The sequence below is a fragment of the Hippocampus zosterae genome, chromosome 11 (assembly GCF_025434085.1).
Source record: "Hippocampus zosterae strain Florida chromosome 11, ASM2543408v3, whole genome shotgun sequence".
NCBI lineage: Eukaryota > Metazoa > Chordata > Actinopteri > Syngnathiformes > Syngnathidae > Hippocampus > Hippocampus zosterae.
This window is the reverse complement of record NC_067461.1, coordinates 23,363,360-23,383,697: the sequence shown is the minus strand read 5'-3', so window position 1 is coordinate 23,383,697 and position 20,338 is coordinate 23,363,360. Positions and strand designations below refer to the sequence as shown.

The 20,338-nt window shown below is 42.2% G+C and overlaps 1 protein-coding gene across 1 annotated transcript; it reads right to left on the bottom strand.

Annotated features, from left to right (window-relative positions):
- Positions 1-3,225: 3,225 nt before the first annotated feature.
- Positions 3,226-17,312, bottom strand: degs1 (delta(4)-desaturase, sphingolipid 1). Its single transcript, XM_052081154.1, has 3 exons — positions 16,984-17,312; positions 6,409-7,151; positions 3,226-3,963 (listed from the first exon to the last, which is right to left on the bottom strand). The coding sequence occupies exons 1-3, from the start codon at positions 17,063-17,065 to the stop codon at positions 3,817-3,819; spliced, it is 972 nt and encodes a 323-aa protein (XP_051937114.1). The 5' UTR covers positions 17,066-17,312; the 3' UTR covers positions 3,226-3,816.
- Between the last annotated feature and the right edge of the window lie 3,026 nt (positions 17,313-20,338).

Here is a 20,338-nt window from a genome sequence, read left to right as displayed (position 1 = left end):
CCACAGGGATGTGTCCTCTCGCCACTGCTCTTCTCTCTCTACACAAACGATTGCACCTCAACAGATCCAGCTGTCAAACTCATAAAGTTCGCAGACGACACCACGGTCATCGGTCTCATCAAACACGGCGACGAGTCTCCGTACCGCCAACAAGTGGAGCAGCTGGAGCTGTGGTGCGGCCGACACAACCACGGGCTGAACACGCTCAAGACTGTAGATATGATCGTGGACTTCAGGAAACATTCTTCTCCTCAGTTGCCCCTCACACTATCCAACTGCCCTGTGTCAACCGTCGAGACCTTCAAGTTCCTGGGAATCACAGTCTCCCAGGACATGAAGTGGGAAGTCAACACCATCTCCATCCTGAAAAGGGCCCGGCAGCGGATGTACTTCCTGAGGCTGCTGAGGAAGCATGGCCTGCCACAGGAGGTGCTACGACAGTTCTACACGGCAGTCATCGAATCAATCCTGTGTTCTTCCATCACGGTTTGGTTTGGGGCCGCCACAAAAAAGGACAAAATCCGACTTCAACGGACAGTTAGGACGACAGAAAAAATCGTTGGCACCGCCCTACCCACTCTTGAGGACTTGCACACTGCAAGAATCAAGACAAGGGCACGGAAAATCCTCCTGGATCCCCCGCACCCTGCCCACCACCTTTTTCAGCCACTCCCCTCAGGCAGACGCTACAGATCCATGCGCACCAAATCCAGTAGACACTTAAACAGCTTCTTCCCTCTAGCCATTAACTCCTTAAACAGTCACTGACATAGTCACTCTTCTTGCACCACAAAATGGTACTACAAAACTACTGGTTACTCTAAAATGGTTCAATGATTTTGTTGTTTACGATGATACTAGTGCAGCGTGTTATACCGGAGACAAATTCCTTGTGTGTTCTACATACTTGGCCAATAAAGATGATTCTGATTCTGATTCAGACAACAAAGTGTATGCAGAAAAGTGGTGAAGATTGCATGACTGTCTGTGTCCTATGTGTTGTGTTATTTTGACTTCAAAATGGCGCCGTGAGAGTGGCTGCCTTTCCAGCAGCTCCTATATTTTGTTGTTCTACTTCTTTCTTTCATAACGTTGCTGCTGTGAATTAGGAATTTCTCCATTGCAAGACTAATAAAGGTTTTCTCATCTTATCAATACCAAGGCGATGCACTCTCCCCACTGCTGTTCTGTATTGGACTGAACCCCCTAAGCCAAGGGTGTCAAACTCAAATACACAGTAGGCCAAACTTTAAAACTTGGACAAACATGCGGGCCAACATTGATATCTATTTTAATTTTTCCTTCAGATATAACAATGAACCTGTTAGTCCTACAAGTTTATCCCACGGCAGCTTCATTTCAGTGACACGGGTGGAAACATCTTCAAATATGTCATTTCCTGTGGTGGTGCCATGCATTGATTTTAATTCCAAAAGTTGCTCCGTAAACAAACACATTTGAGTCCACTCCACGGATGAAGACTGACAGACAGCTAGGCAGTATCACGTGTCGCTGCTCTCATCCACAGCAAGAGAGAATGCAGCAAAATCTTTTCCCTTATCTATCAGCTGCTCAAATAGGTTGGTGGCAAGATCACATGTGCGAGCAGCGAAACACGATTTGAAAATGCTTTCTTTTTCTCTGGGCACACGAGATCACAAACTCTCATCGTGCACTTTTTCACGAACTCTTCCTCATTGAAGGGCATCGCTGATATCACCATTTCTGCCGCCACAATAAAACTAGCCGCTACAGCAGCCTCACTTTGCGATCTGGCTTTTTTTTTAAACATAGTCTGTTGTGTCGCCAAACGCCTTTTTATCTCCTTCGCTTTCTGGCGTCTGAGTCGTGTCCTTGTACTTGTTGTGGTATTTTGTTTCATAGTGTCGTCGTATATTGTACTCCTTGTTTGTAGCCACGTTTGCTCCGCATACAAGACGCACAGGTTTGTCTTTTAGATTTATAAACAGATATTCTGTCTCCCACTTGTCCAGAAAGCTCCTGTTTCCTGCCTTTTTTCGCCATTTTTGGGAGAGGTAGCGCGGCGCCAGTAGTTGCATGAGGTAGCGAAGTATACTGTCAACAAATGAGAGTGTTTATTGGTCCCGATGAAAGCGCCAGAACACCAGCCAAGCATTCTGGGATTTGTAGTGTTAGCGGTACAAGCACTGTATAATACCGCATACATAATACCGCATACATAATACCACATGCGCCTCGGCGCTCTGCACTGACGCTCCCATCTTCTCATCATCGTCTCTTCAATCCATGCGTCCGTCCAGCCGCAGACTGTCCATCCAGCCGCGACCTTTTCATTGAGCAAAGCAGGGCTGTGAAAATGTTGCCTATTTCGGGAACATGACAGAAGTGCCCCGGAGCTGTCCAGTAGCGACAGTCAAATGGCGCCGACATTTCTCCCAATCAAAATCAGTGCTAGTACACATGTGCCATCGAGAAGGCGTGACCATCAAGCGCGGATTCTTCTTTGATGAATGGCATGGCCTAAAATGCTGAAAACAGTCCACATCAGGTCCACACGACGTAACACCACCACGTGACAACACAAGACTGTCCACTAACTACACGCTACTCACCTGACTGCATGCCACTCCAAAACTTCGTCCATGCATCCGTCCCCCTCAACTTTATTTTCAGCATGATCAAAAGACTCTCCACTAACTACACGCTACTCACCTGACTGTATGCCACTCCAAAACTTCGTCCATACATCCGTCCCCCTCAACTTTATTTTCAGCATGATCTGGCCAACACCACGTGTAAAACGCAAGGCGCGCCACATAATTTTATGTGGCCCGCAAAAGCCAATTGAAGTTGGCAACTTTCATGATGCATGCTATAATCTCTCCCAAAATTTCTAATTCACATTTGTAGTAAGAGTAAGCGTTTTCTTGTTACCAAACCCCTTAATACAGTAACTTAAACAATTTAAGGATCAGCCGTTATGACAAACCATATAAATAAGTCAAGAATAACGGCCCACCAAGTGAAACTGTACCTAAAATCTGGCCCACGACAAAATGAGTTCGACACCCCGGACAGGTGCTGCTGGACAGGTTTTAAATTATTATTTGTAATGTATTTCATTAAATAAAGGTTTAGCATGATGTGCAAATCTTGTATTCTTATTTTCTTTAACACAAAGTCCGAACTTCACTGGAATTTGGTTTTTAGATCCGTCTTTCTCCATTCATCAAAAGCAACGCAAATTTCTAAATTAAGTTTTACTCAAAACATCTGAATGAAGCAGACAATTGTCATTAAACAAAGATGCAATTAATATTATTCAATGTGTTAATTTACTGTCGTTAGTACATTTGATGCAGAAGAAAAATGTTAAAATGTGGAGACACATGAAATAGCCAAAGTGAAGACTTAAAAAGGAGACACACATGGTCGAAATTGTTGCAGAGCCCATTAAAATATTGAAAATACACACCGACAATGGATTCCTTTTTTTTCTTCTCTTAAATATGAAAAAAAGGTTTACTGCAACAAAATCTTTGTTATGCGTCTAATTTCAGAAAAAATATTTGACCAACACACAAACCAGGCATAACCAACGATGTCCATCAACAGTAACAAATATCTCATGGCAGTCTCTTCAATTGATATCCCAACAACTGTGAATGGATTATAGTATACAAGTTGGCTTTCAGACCTTGATAATTAAATATTTCCTGTGAATTGAGGTTAAGAGAGGGAGGAGGGAATCAACATTTTGAATGTTAATACCTTTCTATTAAAAAGTGAACAAAACGTCTTTGTTGTTTTGTTCCAGAGAAGCTCTCATTGAAATTACTCCAGTTTGACATCTCCTTTCAGCTTCCTCTTGACACGCGAGTATGGGCTTAATGTGTCATCCATGATGAAGTCATACAGCACTTTCACCCACGATGTGTATTGAGGAAGGTCATCATAATACTCTGCAGCTATTTTCTTCACCTGCAAAATTGGAATAGAATAAATGAGAATTAGGAGAACGGGCCAACGTGCACAGCCCAAAACTGACCATTGTAAAAAAACAAACAAAAAAAAACGCAAGGCTCTTGGGATCTGGCGTCCACATGTGTGGACATGAGGTTTTTGTTTTTCAAGACTACAATGTTAAATTTTTGACTACAAGGGCCTGGCGTCCACGTACGAGGACGTTATATCATGTAAAAAGATAATTCTTTGTTTTTACACTCATCAGGTCCCAATTAGCCTAAATATCAAAGAGAAAATAAAATTAAAATAAAAATGCATGCCTTGCAAGAGTTCGGGTCTTAGGAGTGACACTGAAAAATCACATGTGATCAACTACCCACATTTGCAGTATTTTGAAGTATACCATAGAAATGATAACTGTACAAAAACTCCCTGATAAGAAATATTTTTTTAAACAATTATGTTGAATTATGATGCATAGGTTTTGATGCCAATTGGTCATGTTTCTTGGACATCGAGTTAATTTTCTGCCTCTGTGAGGCGACGAGAGGCAACCTTACAATGTGAATATAGTGGTACCTCAACTTAAAAGTCTCTTCATACGAAATTTTCAAGTTACGAGACACCTCAACAGGAACATATTGCCTCTTGTTACGAAATAAATATAGAGATACAAAAGGTAAAAATACAGTATGGGCTGCTTGTCGCAGCTCCAAGTTTCCTGAATGCAACATACTTATAGCTGCTCTGCCATTGGCTGTTACCTGGCATCTTCCTGGCATCCTGTTGGTTAAGATGAAACTACATTACGAGTACATGTCTACGTGTGTAGATGTGACAAAAGGAAACGTCCTTGGATCGGTTCTTTAAAAAACGCCAGGCCAAAATCACGTGTGAGAGAGACCATGAACTAAAGAGGACACAAAATGATGAGTTAAATAACCCTCATTCTTCATCTTAATCTCTTATTTTTTTACATTATGCATCACTCTCAATTATTGTGCCTTAATCTGATTGTAACATGTATTTGTGACATATTTTGATGCATCTTGACACATTATATCAGAATTTTTTTGGGGGGGAACAAAAAAATTTTCTAGTTAAGAAATTCATTCCAGAACATTCATTTCGCAAGTACACATACCACTGTAGAACAAATAATATTGTCTTGTTCTAACAAGGATTATTACACACCTCCATATGTTCACATTAATGTTGGTGAGGAACTATCCTCTTGTTAGTTGGACTAGTTACACAACATTGCATAGTACGCAGGTTCGCTACGTGAGCCTATCACTAAAATTATGGCAATACTCAAATGACGCTATTGGACACTTTTATGCCAGAAGAGACCAAGAAACAAATGAAAAATGAACAGCATCGTGTCACAGCACCAACAGGAAAATCAAAAATTGAGTCTTGACTGGCATAATACTAATACCACTTAATAACTTTTTATCTTGGATGTGCTTCGACTACATTTGGAGATAGCTTGACAGGCTAAGGAGCAGCAGAGACGACTAACAATCAAATTAAAAGGGGGCAGGGGGCATGTATTTTCAGAATTATAACCAAAATAAAGTTAGTGATCTTAATAATTATCTTATGATTGATTACATTATGGGCTCAATTAAGATAAGATATCCTTTACTGCATGTTTGTTAGTTTTTTTTTTTTTTTACCAGGACTAAAATCTATTAACCACCTCCAAAAAAATATTGCTTAAAAGTTATTGGGTTATAGACTCAGGACTTTTATGACATTGTGGACCCGTTATAATATCATGGGTGTGTTGATCGATGGTTTTTATTTACTATGTTTTGATTAGATTTTTGTTTCATATTATGTCTCCTTTTCTCTTGTATCCTTTTTTCATGTCATGTTTACTCATTAGGGTTTCATTTCAAACAGTTTTCTTCGACGCTGTTCCTTGAATCTATCAATCAGCTGCCTCTAGCCACTCATGTCTTATTCAATGGGATCATTGTCATCGTCGTGTTTACTTGGTCATGTCTCACTCCATATTTTCCTATTCATATTTCTTGCTTTGAGTGTCACATGCTTCATTGCTCCTCATCCACCTTTAGTGATTATTATTTTCGCTTAGTTGTCGACATGAGGATTATTGACGTTTTGGGAGATGATGGGAGAGTCTCTCCCCCTCTACCCCTCTCTCGACCTCTTCAGTGCCTTGAAAAAGTTTACCCCCCCCCCCCCCCCCGGAACATTTTCACCTCTTACCACACTTCACTTCAGAGATAAAAATAGATTTTAGGGGGGGAAATCAACAATGAAACATTTCTACACTTAACTGCACGTGCTAATATCAGTGATTATTTTTATTTTTTTTGTGCTGTCAAAGAGCTCAGGGGTGTTTATGTGGGAGCGTGGCTGCCTTTGGCCACCACTGCACTTCCAATAAGTGATTACTAGCGACATTTTGAAGTACAGTGTACGTACCAAAGGGAGCCTTCGTCCCGGGATGCTGGGGAAGTCATGGTGTTCATTGTGATAGCCAACATTGAAGGTGAGCAGATTGAGGCAGCCGTAGTAGGAGTAGGTTTCATGGCCCTTGAGGAACATGTAGTGTTCGGCGATGAAGTGACCAGAGATCGGGTGTATACCCATACCTAGCAAGGAGCCAGCCAGCATGTACACCACAGGCTTGACCCCCCACACCCAGAAGAGCAGAACGTCAAAGGAGAGTTGAACAAAAACATTGGTCAGTTCCAACTGTGTTATAGGTTTTGGGTTTATACAAAGAGGTCGAATGGCATAGAAAAGAGGCTGAAGAATAATCCAGATGAATTTGCGGAAACGTGTACAGAAAAACCAGCCTTCAAAATCAGTCGGGATGTCGACATCTACGCCATCTCCTCCAAGGTAGCGGTGATGGTCTAAGTGATAGCGTTTGAACGAGGCAGAGTAGGGCAAGCCGATTGGGAGGTTGGCAAACATGGCAAAGTATCGGTTCCACGTGGCTTTGTTGTTTCCAAAAGCAGTATTGTGGGAGATTTCGTGGATAGCAAGAGTCATCGAATGGTTGATACAGCTCCCGAAAGCGTAAGTCCAAAACAAAACCCATTTCCAGTCCATATCTTTGATGAAATAAAAAGCTAAAAATTGGATAGCCACCATCAAGCACACAATCCATTTCAGGGTGCGGTCAGGACCCATCAGAGACTTGATTTGTGGATATTTCGCTGTGGGACACAAAAGAAAAACAAGTTTTATTGAAAAAATATGCAGTTGCATTTACTTTACGCACGCGCGCACACGCACACACACACTCACTTTTCTGATCTAATCGTTACATTCTCCAAATAACCGTAAAGTTTAACCGAAGGAAACCAAAGTTCACAAACTTACAGCCTCCCTCTGATCCACTGGTGAAAGGACACTTTGATTCTCTTCTTTCATCTAGAACCGCTTCATGAAGGCCTATGTTAGAAGAATCTATGAGCAAAATTGTATCATGTTTAAAGTTTCGGTTAATTTGGGCATGTCTGGACATGCTCAGCGCAGAGGTGTCGGCCGTTTGGGCGGAGGGCCTTTTTCTTGAGTAATCACGTCAAAGCAAGGGGGCGAAGGCTCGATTCAATCACAGAGTGGGAATAAACAAATTGGGAACAAAGAGTTGTTGAATACCAAAAGACAGTTTGGGAACAGCTGTCGCGGACATTAGTCATCAGCAAAGTCTGTGACTTGTGTATTCGGGTAGATCAGATCACTACCGAGGGGCCGGACCGGGGGGCGCGGTATGCTAATCTCTGGGGCAGGGTCTTTCTTGTATTTTGCAATCGGCAGAGAGGGAGCCGAGTGTGATCGCGGAGCAACAACCGTCGTTCGCTCTCAGGTCCGCTCCCGCCGATATTGAAGACAATTTTCCTGTGTGCCGAGTTGTTTCTTTAACTTTGTCCGAGAAAATCTCCGACAGCCTAGGCAGGAAAAGTGGTGAAGATTGCGCGCCTGTCCATGTTTTTATTTGACTTTTTAACGTTTTTGTAAAGTGCGCGCCTGTCCATGTTTTTATGTTATGTGTTGTGTTTTTATTTTACTTTTAATGTTTTTGTAAAGTGCTTTGTTACAGCTTCAGCTGTTGTGAACGTGCTATCGAAATCAGGATGTATTGTTTGGTATAAGGCCGTGTGAAAAGCGTCTTCTCATTCCCCCATAATAATTCCACTACCTCCCACATCACTCCTGTCAATATAACATGATAAAAAATGAGCCCCTAGACCAGGAGTTTACAAAATCGCTCCCCAGAGGCCACTGTCCTGTTTTCCCCCTCTCTCTGCTGCAACACAACTGATTCAAATGATGAGGATTGTTGTCATACTTGTCTCCCTTCCATCCAAGTACTAACCAGGCCCGACCCTGCTTAGCCTGCGAGATCAGACGAGATCGGGCGTTCTCAGGGTAGTATGGCCGTAAACTTAATCAGAGCTTGCTGATGAGATGATCCGTGAATCAGGTGTGTTGCAGCAAGTAGGGATGCAAAACGGGCAGGAGCTGGACATGCCACACGTTGGATCATATTTACGTCCATAAGCACAACCGTGTGTCGTCGTTGTCTTTGGATAATCACTCAACGTCATGCTTCGTGCGCATCCATGTCACATCATAGAGGCATTCAGTTTACATTAGAGGATGCATTTCTTTGAACATAAAAAGTGCTTATCATGCCTGTAGTGTGAACATAGCCTATCTGAAGGTGACATCTCGCTCAGAGGATGGAAATGACATGAAAATGTAATATTGTACAATTCACCCTTATTTTCACTCAAGTCAAGTCAACAGTATTTATAGAGCACTTTCAAACAGCCATCGCTGCATACAAAGTGCTGTACATGGAGCGATTTAACATATACAATAAACAGTAAGACGAATCAGTAATAAGTAATAAGTAATAAGGCGGTAGAAAGCACCAAGCAGTAAAATCAATAGCAAATCGAAGTCATGCTGAATCAAACGCCAAAGAATACAAGTGAGTTTTGAGGAGGGCTTTAAAGATGGGCAGCGAGGAGGCTTGCCGAATGTTCAGTGGGAGGTCATTCCAGAGAGATGGACCAGCAACAGAAAAGGCTCGATCCCCTCTGAGCCTCAGTTTAGTTCTTGGTACGTCTAGCAAAGACTGGTCCACAGACCTGAGGCGCCGGGCAGGGGTGTAGGGGCGTATGAGCTCAGAGAGGTAAGGTGGCGCGAGATTATTCAGAGATTTGAAAACAAAGAGGAGGATCTTAAAAATAATTCTAAAATGAATGGGGAGCCAGTGAAGGGATGCCAAAGTAGGAGTTATATGCTCCCTCTTACGAGTACCAGTCAAGAGGCGAGCAGCGGCATTCTGTACCAGCTGAAGGCGCTTGATGGAGGACTGGCTGACTCCAAAGTACAGGGCGTTGCAGTAATCGAGCCGGGATGTGACAAAGGCATGAATTACTGTCTCAAAGTGTTCATGTGAGAGGAAAGGTTTTATTTTGGCCAGCTATCTAAGGTGAAAGAAGCTGGATTTAACAACGGCACCAATTTGCCGATCGAGTTTGAAATCACTGTCCAGTTTAAGTCCCAAGTTTGAGACCGTTGATTTCAGATAAGGAGATAGGGGGCCCAAGTCTACAGGATGGAATGTACAAGGTCCACTGGGGCCAAACAATATCACCTCTGTCTTCTTTTCGTTGAACTTCAAGAAATTTTGTGCCATCCAGGTTTTGATTTCTTCCAGACAGGATAGGAGTGGCCTTAATGAGAAGGTGTCTTTCTTGCTCAGTGGGACATAGATCTGGCAGTCATCTGCATAGCAGTGGAAAGGAATACCATGTTTTCTTAAGATGGAACTACTTTCACTGACTACGTTCAATCCCTCAGAGAGCTTTGAAATCTGCAAATGCCCAAATTACGGAATCACAGATTCCTCTGCGGACGAGTTGATGTCCGTCCATGCATTTGTATTATCGTTTGCCTTTTTTTAACTTGATACGTTACAGCTTTTCAAGATGATCAGATAGGAACTTTTGTCGTTTAACTCAAATCAACAGGAAGTGACCCAAAACCAAAAGGAAGTGCCCCGAGATACACACGCACACATACGTACGCCTGAGGATTTCACGGTAACGATCGTTTCCAGTAACGTGTTGTTTCAGTGGGATCATTTGTACGGTACCGAAAAATTGTTTACCATCAATATCACCACACACTAGTTGACTCTGTGTGATAGAATCTCTCCTGTGTGATCAACGTAGTTTCACTGTGCCTGGATGTGTGTGGTGTGGTGTGTGAGTGTTTTTCTTCGACTAATCTAATCTTCTTTGGTTTTGGTTTTGTTTTTGTTTTTTAAGTGATGGGCGGGGGTCAGAACAGGAAACATTACGTGCGCATGCAGATTGCTATTCTAGTCTGCACGCTGAGAAAACGTGTGGATAATGGATGGAGATCGCGGCAAAAAAAAAAAAAAGGCCTCATGATGCGTGTCGACACAATGACACACAGTGTTGATACTGTGTTGCTGACCACTGCCACCTGACAGACTGATTTGATGAAGTGTATACAATGCACTACCTCACTCTACCCACAATAGCCATTGTTTATGTTGTTTACGCTGTTTATATTGTCTGTACTGTTCAGATTACATGTCTTTTTTATACAGTGTAGCTGATATCCTTTCTTAGCTGTGTGTTTAATGCACAGCATGTTTGCATGCATATATGCACTGAGGATTCAGAGGAAGAAATTTCATCTATGCTGCATGTCATACATAAAGCATACTTGACAATAAAGATGACATTGACCCATGACAACATCATTCACATCCATGCATTCATATTGTATCATTCAATGTGTTTCAATAATGTGAAAGGCATGTGAATGAGGATGCTTGTGGGCTTTGTCTTCACAAATTTTGAAAAATAAGATGCTCCAGTGTTTTAAATTTCAGTCTGTTGCGTTCATGCCATTTCCCCTGTTGTGGAGAACACACACACACACACACACACACACACACACACACAATGGAATAAGACATGTCAAAAATCCGAGAGGCACTTGGTGAGACGAGGAGATTTTAATAAATACCTTATTCTCCAAAAGGAGATCAAAATAGCTCTACATTTGTGTTTGTCCAGAAGCTGTTCCATAATATGCACGTACTGTAGCAACTTCACTCGAGTTAAGCACGTCTCAGCAGTCAATAGTGTGCTATGGCAAGCCATTTGAGCATTTATTCCAAATCCCTGATATCAGACATGAGTGTGTTACACTAGTTCGATCTCTTTCAGCACTTGTTCGACACACGGCCACACTAGTGACACCGAATGTCGAACTAGTTGCACAGAAATCCTCACTAGCCACTCATTTTTGGCAACTAGTGCCACTTTTGTCCAACTAGTGTTGACAAAATTCTAACTAGTGACACCTGGAAGCACACAACCAGAGGGAACTTCCCAGCTAGTCAGCTTTTTTATGCCCTAGTGGGCCACTAGACCAAACTAGTGAGGTTCAAAGTCTTACTAGTAAGCTTTAAAACGTGTTAACATCTTAACTAGTGAAACATGGATTGTTCTAACATGTTAACTAGTGGCCTATGATTTCCTGCACTATTTAACTAGTGGGAGCTGAAATATCCAATAGTTAACTAGTGGAGGATAAAACATCGATAGTGCTCTAGTTTAAGACCGTTAAAGCCTTGATATCCAACAAGTGAGTCCAAAAATGTTACTTGCTCACCAGTGATGCCCCAAACATCCTCCAGTGCGACATTTTGACTTCACTAGTTCGACTAGTGGAACTAGTGGATGTCACCCTACTCACTAGTCAACGAGTTAAATGGTCGTTTGATTTAACTAGTTAACTAGTGATGGCAAAATGTTCACTTGTACAACATGTGAAACACTAATGGCTCACTGGTCACACTAGTTACGCTAAATGCTAATCAGGAGGCAGGACAGTGCCAGAAGTGAACACCTCCTATTGGCTCCATGATAAGAGCTCCACCCAGCAAAAAATTAACCCTTTAAAACCTGATTCTGAGCTTTCACAATTATTTACCGCCATTTGCGTAATATCTACAGTACACAGAAGGAATCAAGCAATTTTTACCAGTCAATGTTATCTGTAGGTGATGTTTATTTATTATGTACACAGAGATAAAGAGTAATGGTACAGCTCTACAATATCTTTCCACTTTTATATATGTATGCTATACTAAATAAAATTAATAGGGCACCATATAATGCAACAGTTCTGCAACTCCCTAAATAATTATGTGAATTTTCAGTTGTTGCTAAATCAGTTAGGATGCTATAATTTGTGGTGTAGATGCGAATTTAGGAGAGCAGGACAATATATTGCATTGCAATTGGAGCAGCAGCTTGGTTGATGATGTCCCCCAAACCGGCTCATCTAATACATTTGTTGTGCAATACAACAAAAATGAGCACAATAGAAAAAAGGCTTCTTATATTCATTCATTCATTCATCTTCCTAGCCACTTGATCCTCACTAGGGTCGCGGGGGGTGCGGAGCCTATCCCAGCTGTCTTCGGGCAGTAGGCGGGAGACACCCTGAATCGGTTGCCAGCCAATCGCAGGACACATAGAAACGAACAACCATTTGCACTCACACTCGCACCTAGGGACAATTTAGAGTATTCAATCAGCCTGCTATGTATGTTTTTGGAATGTGGGAGGAAACCGGAGCACCCGGAGAAAACCCACGCAGGCCCGGGGAGAACATGCAAACTCCACACAGGGAGGCCGGAGCTGGAATCGAACCCGGTACCTCTGCACTGTGAAGCCGACGTGCTAACCACTGGACTACCGGGCCACCTGCTTCTTATATTTTAAAATAAAATAATCACATGTTTACCGTTCTGGGGTTTCTACAATCATGAATGAAGGCATTATTTACAGCAGGTTGACAGCAGTGTGATCGAGCAGATTAGATGGAGTAGAATTTGATTGGGGCTTCACTGATTTATTTCATACAATTCATATCGAAAATACAGTTGAAAAATATTTGATTGTTAAAATATTTAAATACAAGAACTATATTAAGAAAACACAGTTTTTTTAATTAGGAGAAGTCTAAAAACGTATCACAAATGACAAACGTGCCTCTCCTCCTGTTCTTCAATGAAGCTGATCACCCTTACAGCTCCCGTTAGAAACATTGTGCTGCTGAAGGTGTGCCGGCAGAATGGTTGTGATGCAGGAGGTGCTGTGGACTCTCCCAGAAACCCTAGCTAAATAAAGTTGCTTACGAGTTGACATGTGTGCACAACTGGTGAACTTGTAAAGTTTTGTAAATGCCAAACATGTAAACTAGCCAAATGTGATTATTTCACTAGTAAACTAGATGTGTGCACATGTCACCTAGTGCTCAGTTTTGTCAAACATGTTCAGTCAAAGTCTATACATGTTCAGCATTGAGCCTGACAAGTGAGACAAAATACATTCCACCAGTCCAGTGGTTAGCATGTCGGCTTCACAGTGCAGAGGTACCGGGTTCGATTACAGCTCCGGCCTCCCTGTGTGGAGTTTACATCTTCTCCCCGTGCGTGGGTTTTCTCTGGGTGCTCCGGTTTCCTCCCACATTCCAAAAAAAAACATGCGTGGCAGGCTGATTGAACACTCTAAATTGTCCCTAGGTGTGAGTGTGAATGTGTGTGAGTGTGGTTGTTCGTTTCTGTGTGCCCTGCGATTGGCTGGCAACCGATTCAGGGTGTCCCCGCCTACTGCCCGAAGACAGCTGGGATAGGCTCCTAATGAGGATCAAGCGGCTCGGAAGATGAATGAATGAATGAATGAATGAATGAATGAATGAAGTTAGCTAGTGATATGAAAATCTGTGTCACTAGCTCACTAGTGTGTCACACTGAACCCAACTAGTTTACTAGTGAGGAAACGTGTATCACTAGTTAACAAGTACAGTGAAAATGAGCCCAACTAGTGTAACTAGGGGACATCTCTACATTGACTTGTGAACATGTTCACATTTTGAAACCGTCTAGTTAACGTGTAAGGTCAAATCGATTGCACCTAGTTTGCTAGTTTGGATTTCTGGATTCACTCGTCGACATGTAACCAATAATGGGCATCCTCTCGTGAACTAGCTGCAAATCCTCAAGACAACTTGTAAACTAGTGTAAAACATGCAAACGAAGTGGGTGTGATTATGACAAAATCTGAATCCCGATTGGTGTATTTTAACTGCAGATCCAATAGGAATCCTGCAGCTACATTTCTGCCCCACCTCCTCATTATATTTTGTGCAACTAGCTTACTAGTGAGCAGGTTGGCATCCACTAGTTCTACTAGTGAACATTTTAGACCTCACTAGTTGAACTAGTGCGACATTAAATGTCACACTAGTGCAACTAGTAAATATTTGGGGCATCACCAGTGAACAAGTAACATTTTTGACACTCACTAGTTAGATATCAAGGCGTCAAGGGGCTTTGACTAGTAAACTAGCTACTGTTTTATCCGCACCTAGTAAACTAGTGAGTATTTCAGCTCGCACTTGTTTACTCACGCAGGAAATCACGGGTCACAAGTTCACATGTTAGAATAATCCATGATTGACAAGTTAACATGTTGCTGAAAATGAATGACTAGTTGGAGTTTGTATGCAACTAGTTCGACATTCGGTGTCACTAGTGTGGCCGAGTGTCGAACTAGTGCTGAAAGAGATCGAACTAGTGTAACACACTTATGTTTGATATCAGGGATTTGGAATAAATGCTCAAATGGCTTGCCATAGTCTGCCGCACTCTGCTGTGCGCGCATGTGCCGAGCACGTACTCGCGGCGCCGACCCAACCCACGCCACATATTGAGCTTTGAACTACGACAACAGCTAAGCTAGCCTAGCCGATGAAATGATGGTCAGCAGACAAGGTTTACGTTTTATGTGACTTTTAATAACAACGTGGCAGAGTCATCAAACATGCGGTGTGCTCACTCGCAGTCACTTTCTGGAACTCCCCCTTATAGGCGGCACCTCTCAATCAAGTGGAGTATGGCGTACAGTACAAACGTTCATAAAGCACTTCTCATATAATAATAGCCTATTATATGACAGCCGACAGCCCGGCGCATGCGTCAACCAATCGGTGTCGCTGGAACCATCACTACCGAAAGAGTATTAGTTACTACATTTAAGTTGGATTTTTTTTCAAATCATCCAAAGAAGGGCGTATTACCAAGCTGATGTGTGATGTATGCACAAAACACAAACGTGAAATACGACGGGAGGCACGATTCTGAAGCAAGTATTTGAAGTTGATTATTAAATCTCAAGGCTCATTGCTATGAAAAATATTATGAAACAGTCCAAGTTATTCTATGTGTAGACATGGTAACTTTCTGAATACAATAAAAATTCGTACAGCTTGTGACGAATTTATATACACATATATATATATATATATATATATATATATATACGATATATACAAGGGTGACCCAAAAAAAAACCGGGCCCCAACTCTAATTAGGCCCCGTTTCTTAGTGTTTTGTCCGAATGAAATGAAACTTTGGCCATAACTAGTTTATTATCACATCAAAACACTAGGGTCTTTGTCTTTTTTTTCTCCGTTCTACAGCATATGTTCTAGATGGCCTCCATTTAGCTCAGTGCATTTCTTGAGGCGCAGCACGAAGTTGTCCATGACGTTCTTACAGACTGAATTGGTAATGGCTCCCTGATGGCTTTCTTGAGTTCCGTGATGGTTCTGGGTTTCCCTGCGTAGACTCTGTCCTTGAGATAGCCCCAAAGAAAAAAATCTGGGGGTCTTCGGTCCGGGCTATGGGGTGCTCACTCAAAATCAGTCTTGAGACTGATCACTCGGCCTCCGAACTTCTCTTTCAGCCAATCTCGGGACAGGTTTGAGGTGCGAGAACTTGCTCTGTCTTGCTGGAACCAGAAATCTCGGCCAGAGGCATCATTGGACCAATCTTCATCGAAGAATCTGGCGCAGCAGTGACAGTCACCAAGGAGCGGTATGTGGAGGTTCTCAAAACCTTCAAGAATGAGCTCCAGACCATCTACCCGTCGCTCATGAGCAAGTTCTGGTTTGCTGTAGAACGGAGGAAAAAAAAGGCTAAAGACCCTAGTGTTTTGATGTGATGTTTTGAATATAATAAACTAGTTATGGCCAACGTTTCATTTCATTTGGACAAAACACTAATTCTAATTAACAGAACATTTGTGGAATACAAGGTAAGCAGCAAAATCCACACATTTTTAGCCATCTCAGGGTGTGACCATTTTTGCCACAAAATGACAAGTCCCTCAGTCCAATCACGCCTTGCCTGTTTACTGAGGCTTGGTAGTTACCTGCGGCCTGAGAAACCGTGATGTCATTTTTAGATGACAGCAACTGGCAAAATGGCCACCCCTCTGAGATGGACAAACTCAGGTGTATTTTAAAAATTAACTCATCTTCCACAAACGCAATGTTGATCATAATTCCGTGTTGAGATTCGTGGGGCGGCATAAAAAATTATTGTAAAGAACGTTTTTGGGTTGCCTTCCCCTTAAGTTAAGATAAGATAAGTTTTCCTTTATTCGTTCCACACTGGGGAAATTTACAGAAATTTACAACAGAGAAGTTAAATGTTAACTCCAGAACATTTCTGAGTGCAATCCTGAGACAGTTTGCATTCTGCCGCGGATAGCTGGTTACCTGACCGCAGAGAGGTTATTTATAACATTACATTAAATCCAAAACACTGATGTCATGCATTATATATAGTTGTTCAGCTTTTGAAGCAGGGTGGCAGATTACCGTAATGTATTAACAATCACTGTGGCGGTTGGCATGACGTCGTCTTTGCGTGTGGTGGGTGGCTTGACCCAAGTGAAAGACTGCACGATTCCACAATTTTTCTACTAAAATAGGCTTCTATGTGGGTAACTTTGTTAAAATGCGCCATTTGATGGCAATCGGAGAACAATCTTTATTACAACTGGAGTGACACAGCAACGACTGCGCTCAAACGACAAGATTTATCCAACTTGCAAAGAAAAGCTAACTCACCAAGGATCTCTTTCCTCCTGTCAGCGTGTGGTTGGTCGGTATAGACCCATTCATAGTCCTCGCGGGTTACCCGATTACCCATGTCAGAAGAAATAGCTTCAATGTATTCCCCGAGACACACAAGTTAAAAATCTACGGCGTTGTAAAATGGTGGTCCTTCTGCTTTCCACTTCGCCACCCCGCCCATATGACGTGCGGAAGGAGCGTTTCTGTAACTCGGAAGTCATACACGGAATCAAAAGAACGATGTTTTTTCCTCTTATTTATTAAACTGTATTTACTGTACATAGCATAAAACATCATCGCTATTTACAACATAAAGTTGTAACTCTCGGAAGCCGGTCGTTTGATATAGCCGACTAGAACTTTGGGGGCGTGTTCGAGAATATGCTCCGAGCGCACACTGGATCACTCCGACCGCTGGGAAACTCTTGAGGCGCACTCTCTCCCTCTCCGTCCAAACACTCGCAATGTCAGAGTTTATTTCCGAACGCGCCGTTTCGTGACAAATAAAACTTTATTGACAAAGTGTGCAGAAAGATTTCTGCATGAAAGCAGAGTTTAAAATAAAGGTTCCGCGAGTGTGATCTTATTCAACAATTTAAACAGCCAATAAAGCAATTAAATAAAAGTTCGAGAAATTAAATAGGTCTATACAATGCAAAAAAGAAAAAAAGTAGTGTAAAATAAAATTGGTGATAAAGTATCTTCACCATTAAATAAATAATGATCCAATGGGTACAATCTAAGTATGTATTATTTCAGTTCCTTTTTTTACTGATTGTTCTGTTAATTTATTATTTTATAGTTTAAATCATTGACAATTTTTATCATCGATCTTCAAAATCCCCACCCCCTGAAGACCACTCCACCTGCAATCCTAGAGAGTAAAGAGGATTTTATAATGGATGGAAGTTGATGCCAAGAGCAGGGTATAAATAAATACATAAACACATACATTCATTCATGCATATATATATATATATATATATATACATATATATATATATATATATATATATATATATATACATATATATACATATATATATATATATATATATATATATATATATATATTAGGGATGTGAATCTCAGCACTGAAGACGATTCGATACACATCACGATCCACTGCCAGCGATGCGATACTTAAACGATACATGGAATTTTCTGGTGATACGATGCGATACGATTCACCGTCGTCACGATGCGATACGATTCGATACACATTAAGTTCAAATCAATGCGATCCGATACGATACAATGCAATTTGTTGCGATATTGTGCAATTAAACATGATGCAAATAAGCAAAGAAAAAAAGCTTTTAAAAAGATGGAATTCAGTATGGTATTACAAAAAGGATACCACTTTATTCCTTATAAAGAGTAGAACTTGTAAAACAACTTATTTAAGCCCTTTCACAATTGGGTTTTGTGCAAAGAAAATGTAAACAATTTGGCACCTGAGACTCACAGCTGTTGCTATAGTGTAAACACAAACAGACTATTCTCACTGAGTGTCTTATATGAAATATAATAATAATATATATATCTATATGAATCTCTAGCGCAAGATGTCCACCCATCCACTGTAAGTGCAACTCTTTGCGCACTGTTCAGCGACACAGTAATCTCACTTCTCACTTTGTTGTACACATCGGGAATATGTTTGTAAGTGAACACAGACCTGTCTGGTATTTTATACCTGGGTTCCAAAACGTGCACAAGCTGTCTGAAACCCCCGTTGTCCACCACGCTAGGCTGGAGGTCTTTGCATATGAAATAAGCAGTGATCTTAGTTATAGCCATTGCGCGGTCACAGTGAGTTGCAAGGGGACTCCCAAAATAAGAGGCAATTTTTTTCTGATCCTGACCTGGTTTACCAAGAGTTTCTCCGGTGTCCGACGAGGAACTGGGCGTGGAAGCGGGGGAGCGGGAGGGAAACTTGTCGGTGATCTGGTGCCATCGGTTTGAGTTGGTCTGCATATTTGTGGTGCTGCCGTTGTATGGCTTCTTAGTGCGACATTCCTTGCAAATTACGGAGGTTTTATCAAGCTTTCCGTCTTTCCTTTCGAAGCCGAAGTATTTCCAAACATAGGATTTGAATGTTGCGGGTGCATTAAATATAATAGATTCCTCGCTGCTGCTTGCGCTAACTTCCATGTTTCGCTAGTTGTGTACCGTCCGTATTCAACACAAAACGCAAAACAATGATGGTGCATTCATTGCGCCTAGGAAAGGGCAAATAGGTGACGTTTAACATGAATAAAACGGTTGCTAGAATCGGATTTTACCGATACCCACCAAATGCATCGTGATGAATCACGATTTCACCCGTCAAAACGGTTGCTAGAATCGGATTTTACCGATTATTTTCCACACCCCTAATACTCATCAATGCATCGTGATGAATCGCGATTTCACCGATACCCATCAATGCATCGTGATGAATCGCGATTTCACCCGTCAATCGCATCGTACCCAGTGAATGAGCCGATGCACTCGGATCGCGGACGTGCGCATCGATGTATCGATTAATATCGATTATTTTCCACACCCCTAATATATATATAAAAAATCCTCATCTCACCCCTCGGGTGGTGTCCGTCCCTCATTCAGCTCGAGTCCTCTACCAGAGGCCAGGAAGCTTGAGGGTTCTGCGCAGTATCCTTGCTGTTCCCAGCACTGCACATTTCTGGACTGAGATGTCCGATGTTGTTCCAGGGATCTGTTGCAACCACTCATCTAGTTTGGGGGTCACTGCCCCGAGTGCTCCGACCACCACAGGCACGACTGTCACCTTTACCTTCCAGGCTCTCTCCAGCTCCTCTCTGAGCCCTTGGTATTTCTCGAGTTTCTCATGTTCCTTCTTCCTGATGTTTCCATCACTTGGGACCGCTACATCCACTACAACGGCTTTCCTCTGCCCTTTATCTATGATCACGATATCTGGTTGGTTCGCCATTACCATCTTGTCAGTCTGGATCTGGAAGTCCCACAGGATCTTCGCTCTGTCATTCTCCACCACCTTCGGAGGTGTTTCCCATTTTGACCTTGGGGTTTCCAGTCCATACTCCGCACAGATGTTTCGGTAGACTATGCCAGCCACCTGGTTAAGGCGTTCCATGTAGGCTTTCCCTGCCAGCATCTTACACCCTGCAGTTATATGTTGGATCGTCTCAGGTGCCTCTTTGCACAACCTACACCTTGGGTCTTGTCTGGTGTGGTATATCTGGGCCTCGATGGCTCTGGTGCTCAAGGCCTGCTCCCGAGCAGCCAGAATGAGTGCCTCTGTGCTGTCCTTCTGTCACGTTGTGCCCGAGGCGATGAAAAATCGCCTCGTGCACAACAAAAA

Excerpts from the sequence above, each read along its gene's own strand:
- degs1 (XM_052081154.1), bottom strand. The coding sequence starts at position 17,065 with ATGGGTAATCGGGTAACCCGCGAGGACTATGAATGGGTCTATACCGAC. Across the intron at positions 7,152-16,983 it reads CAGGAGGAAAGAGATCCTTG|CGAAATATCCACAAATCAAG; the intron begins GTGAGTTAGCTT and ends TGTGTCCCACAG. Across the intron at positions 3,964-6,408 it reads CGGGACGAAGGCTCCCTTTG|GTGAAGAAAATAGCTGCAGA; the intron begins GTACGTACACTG and ends CCAATTTTGCAG.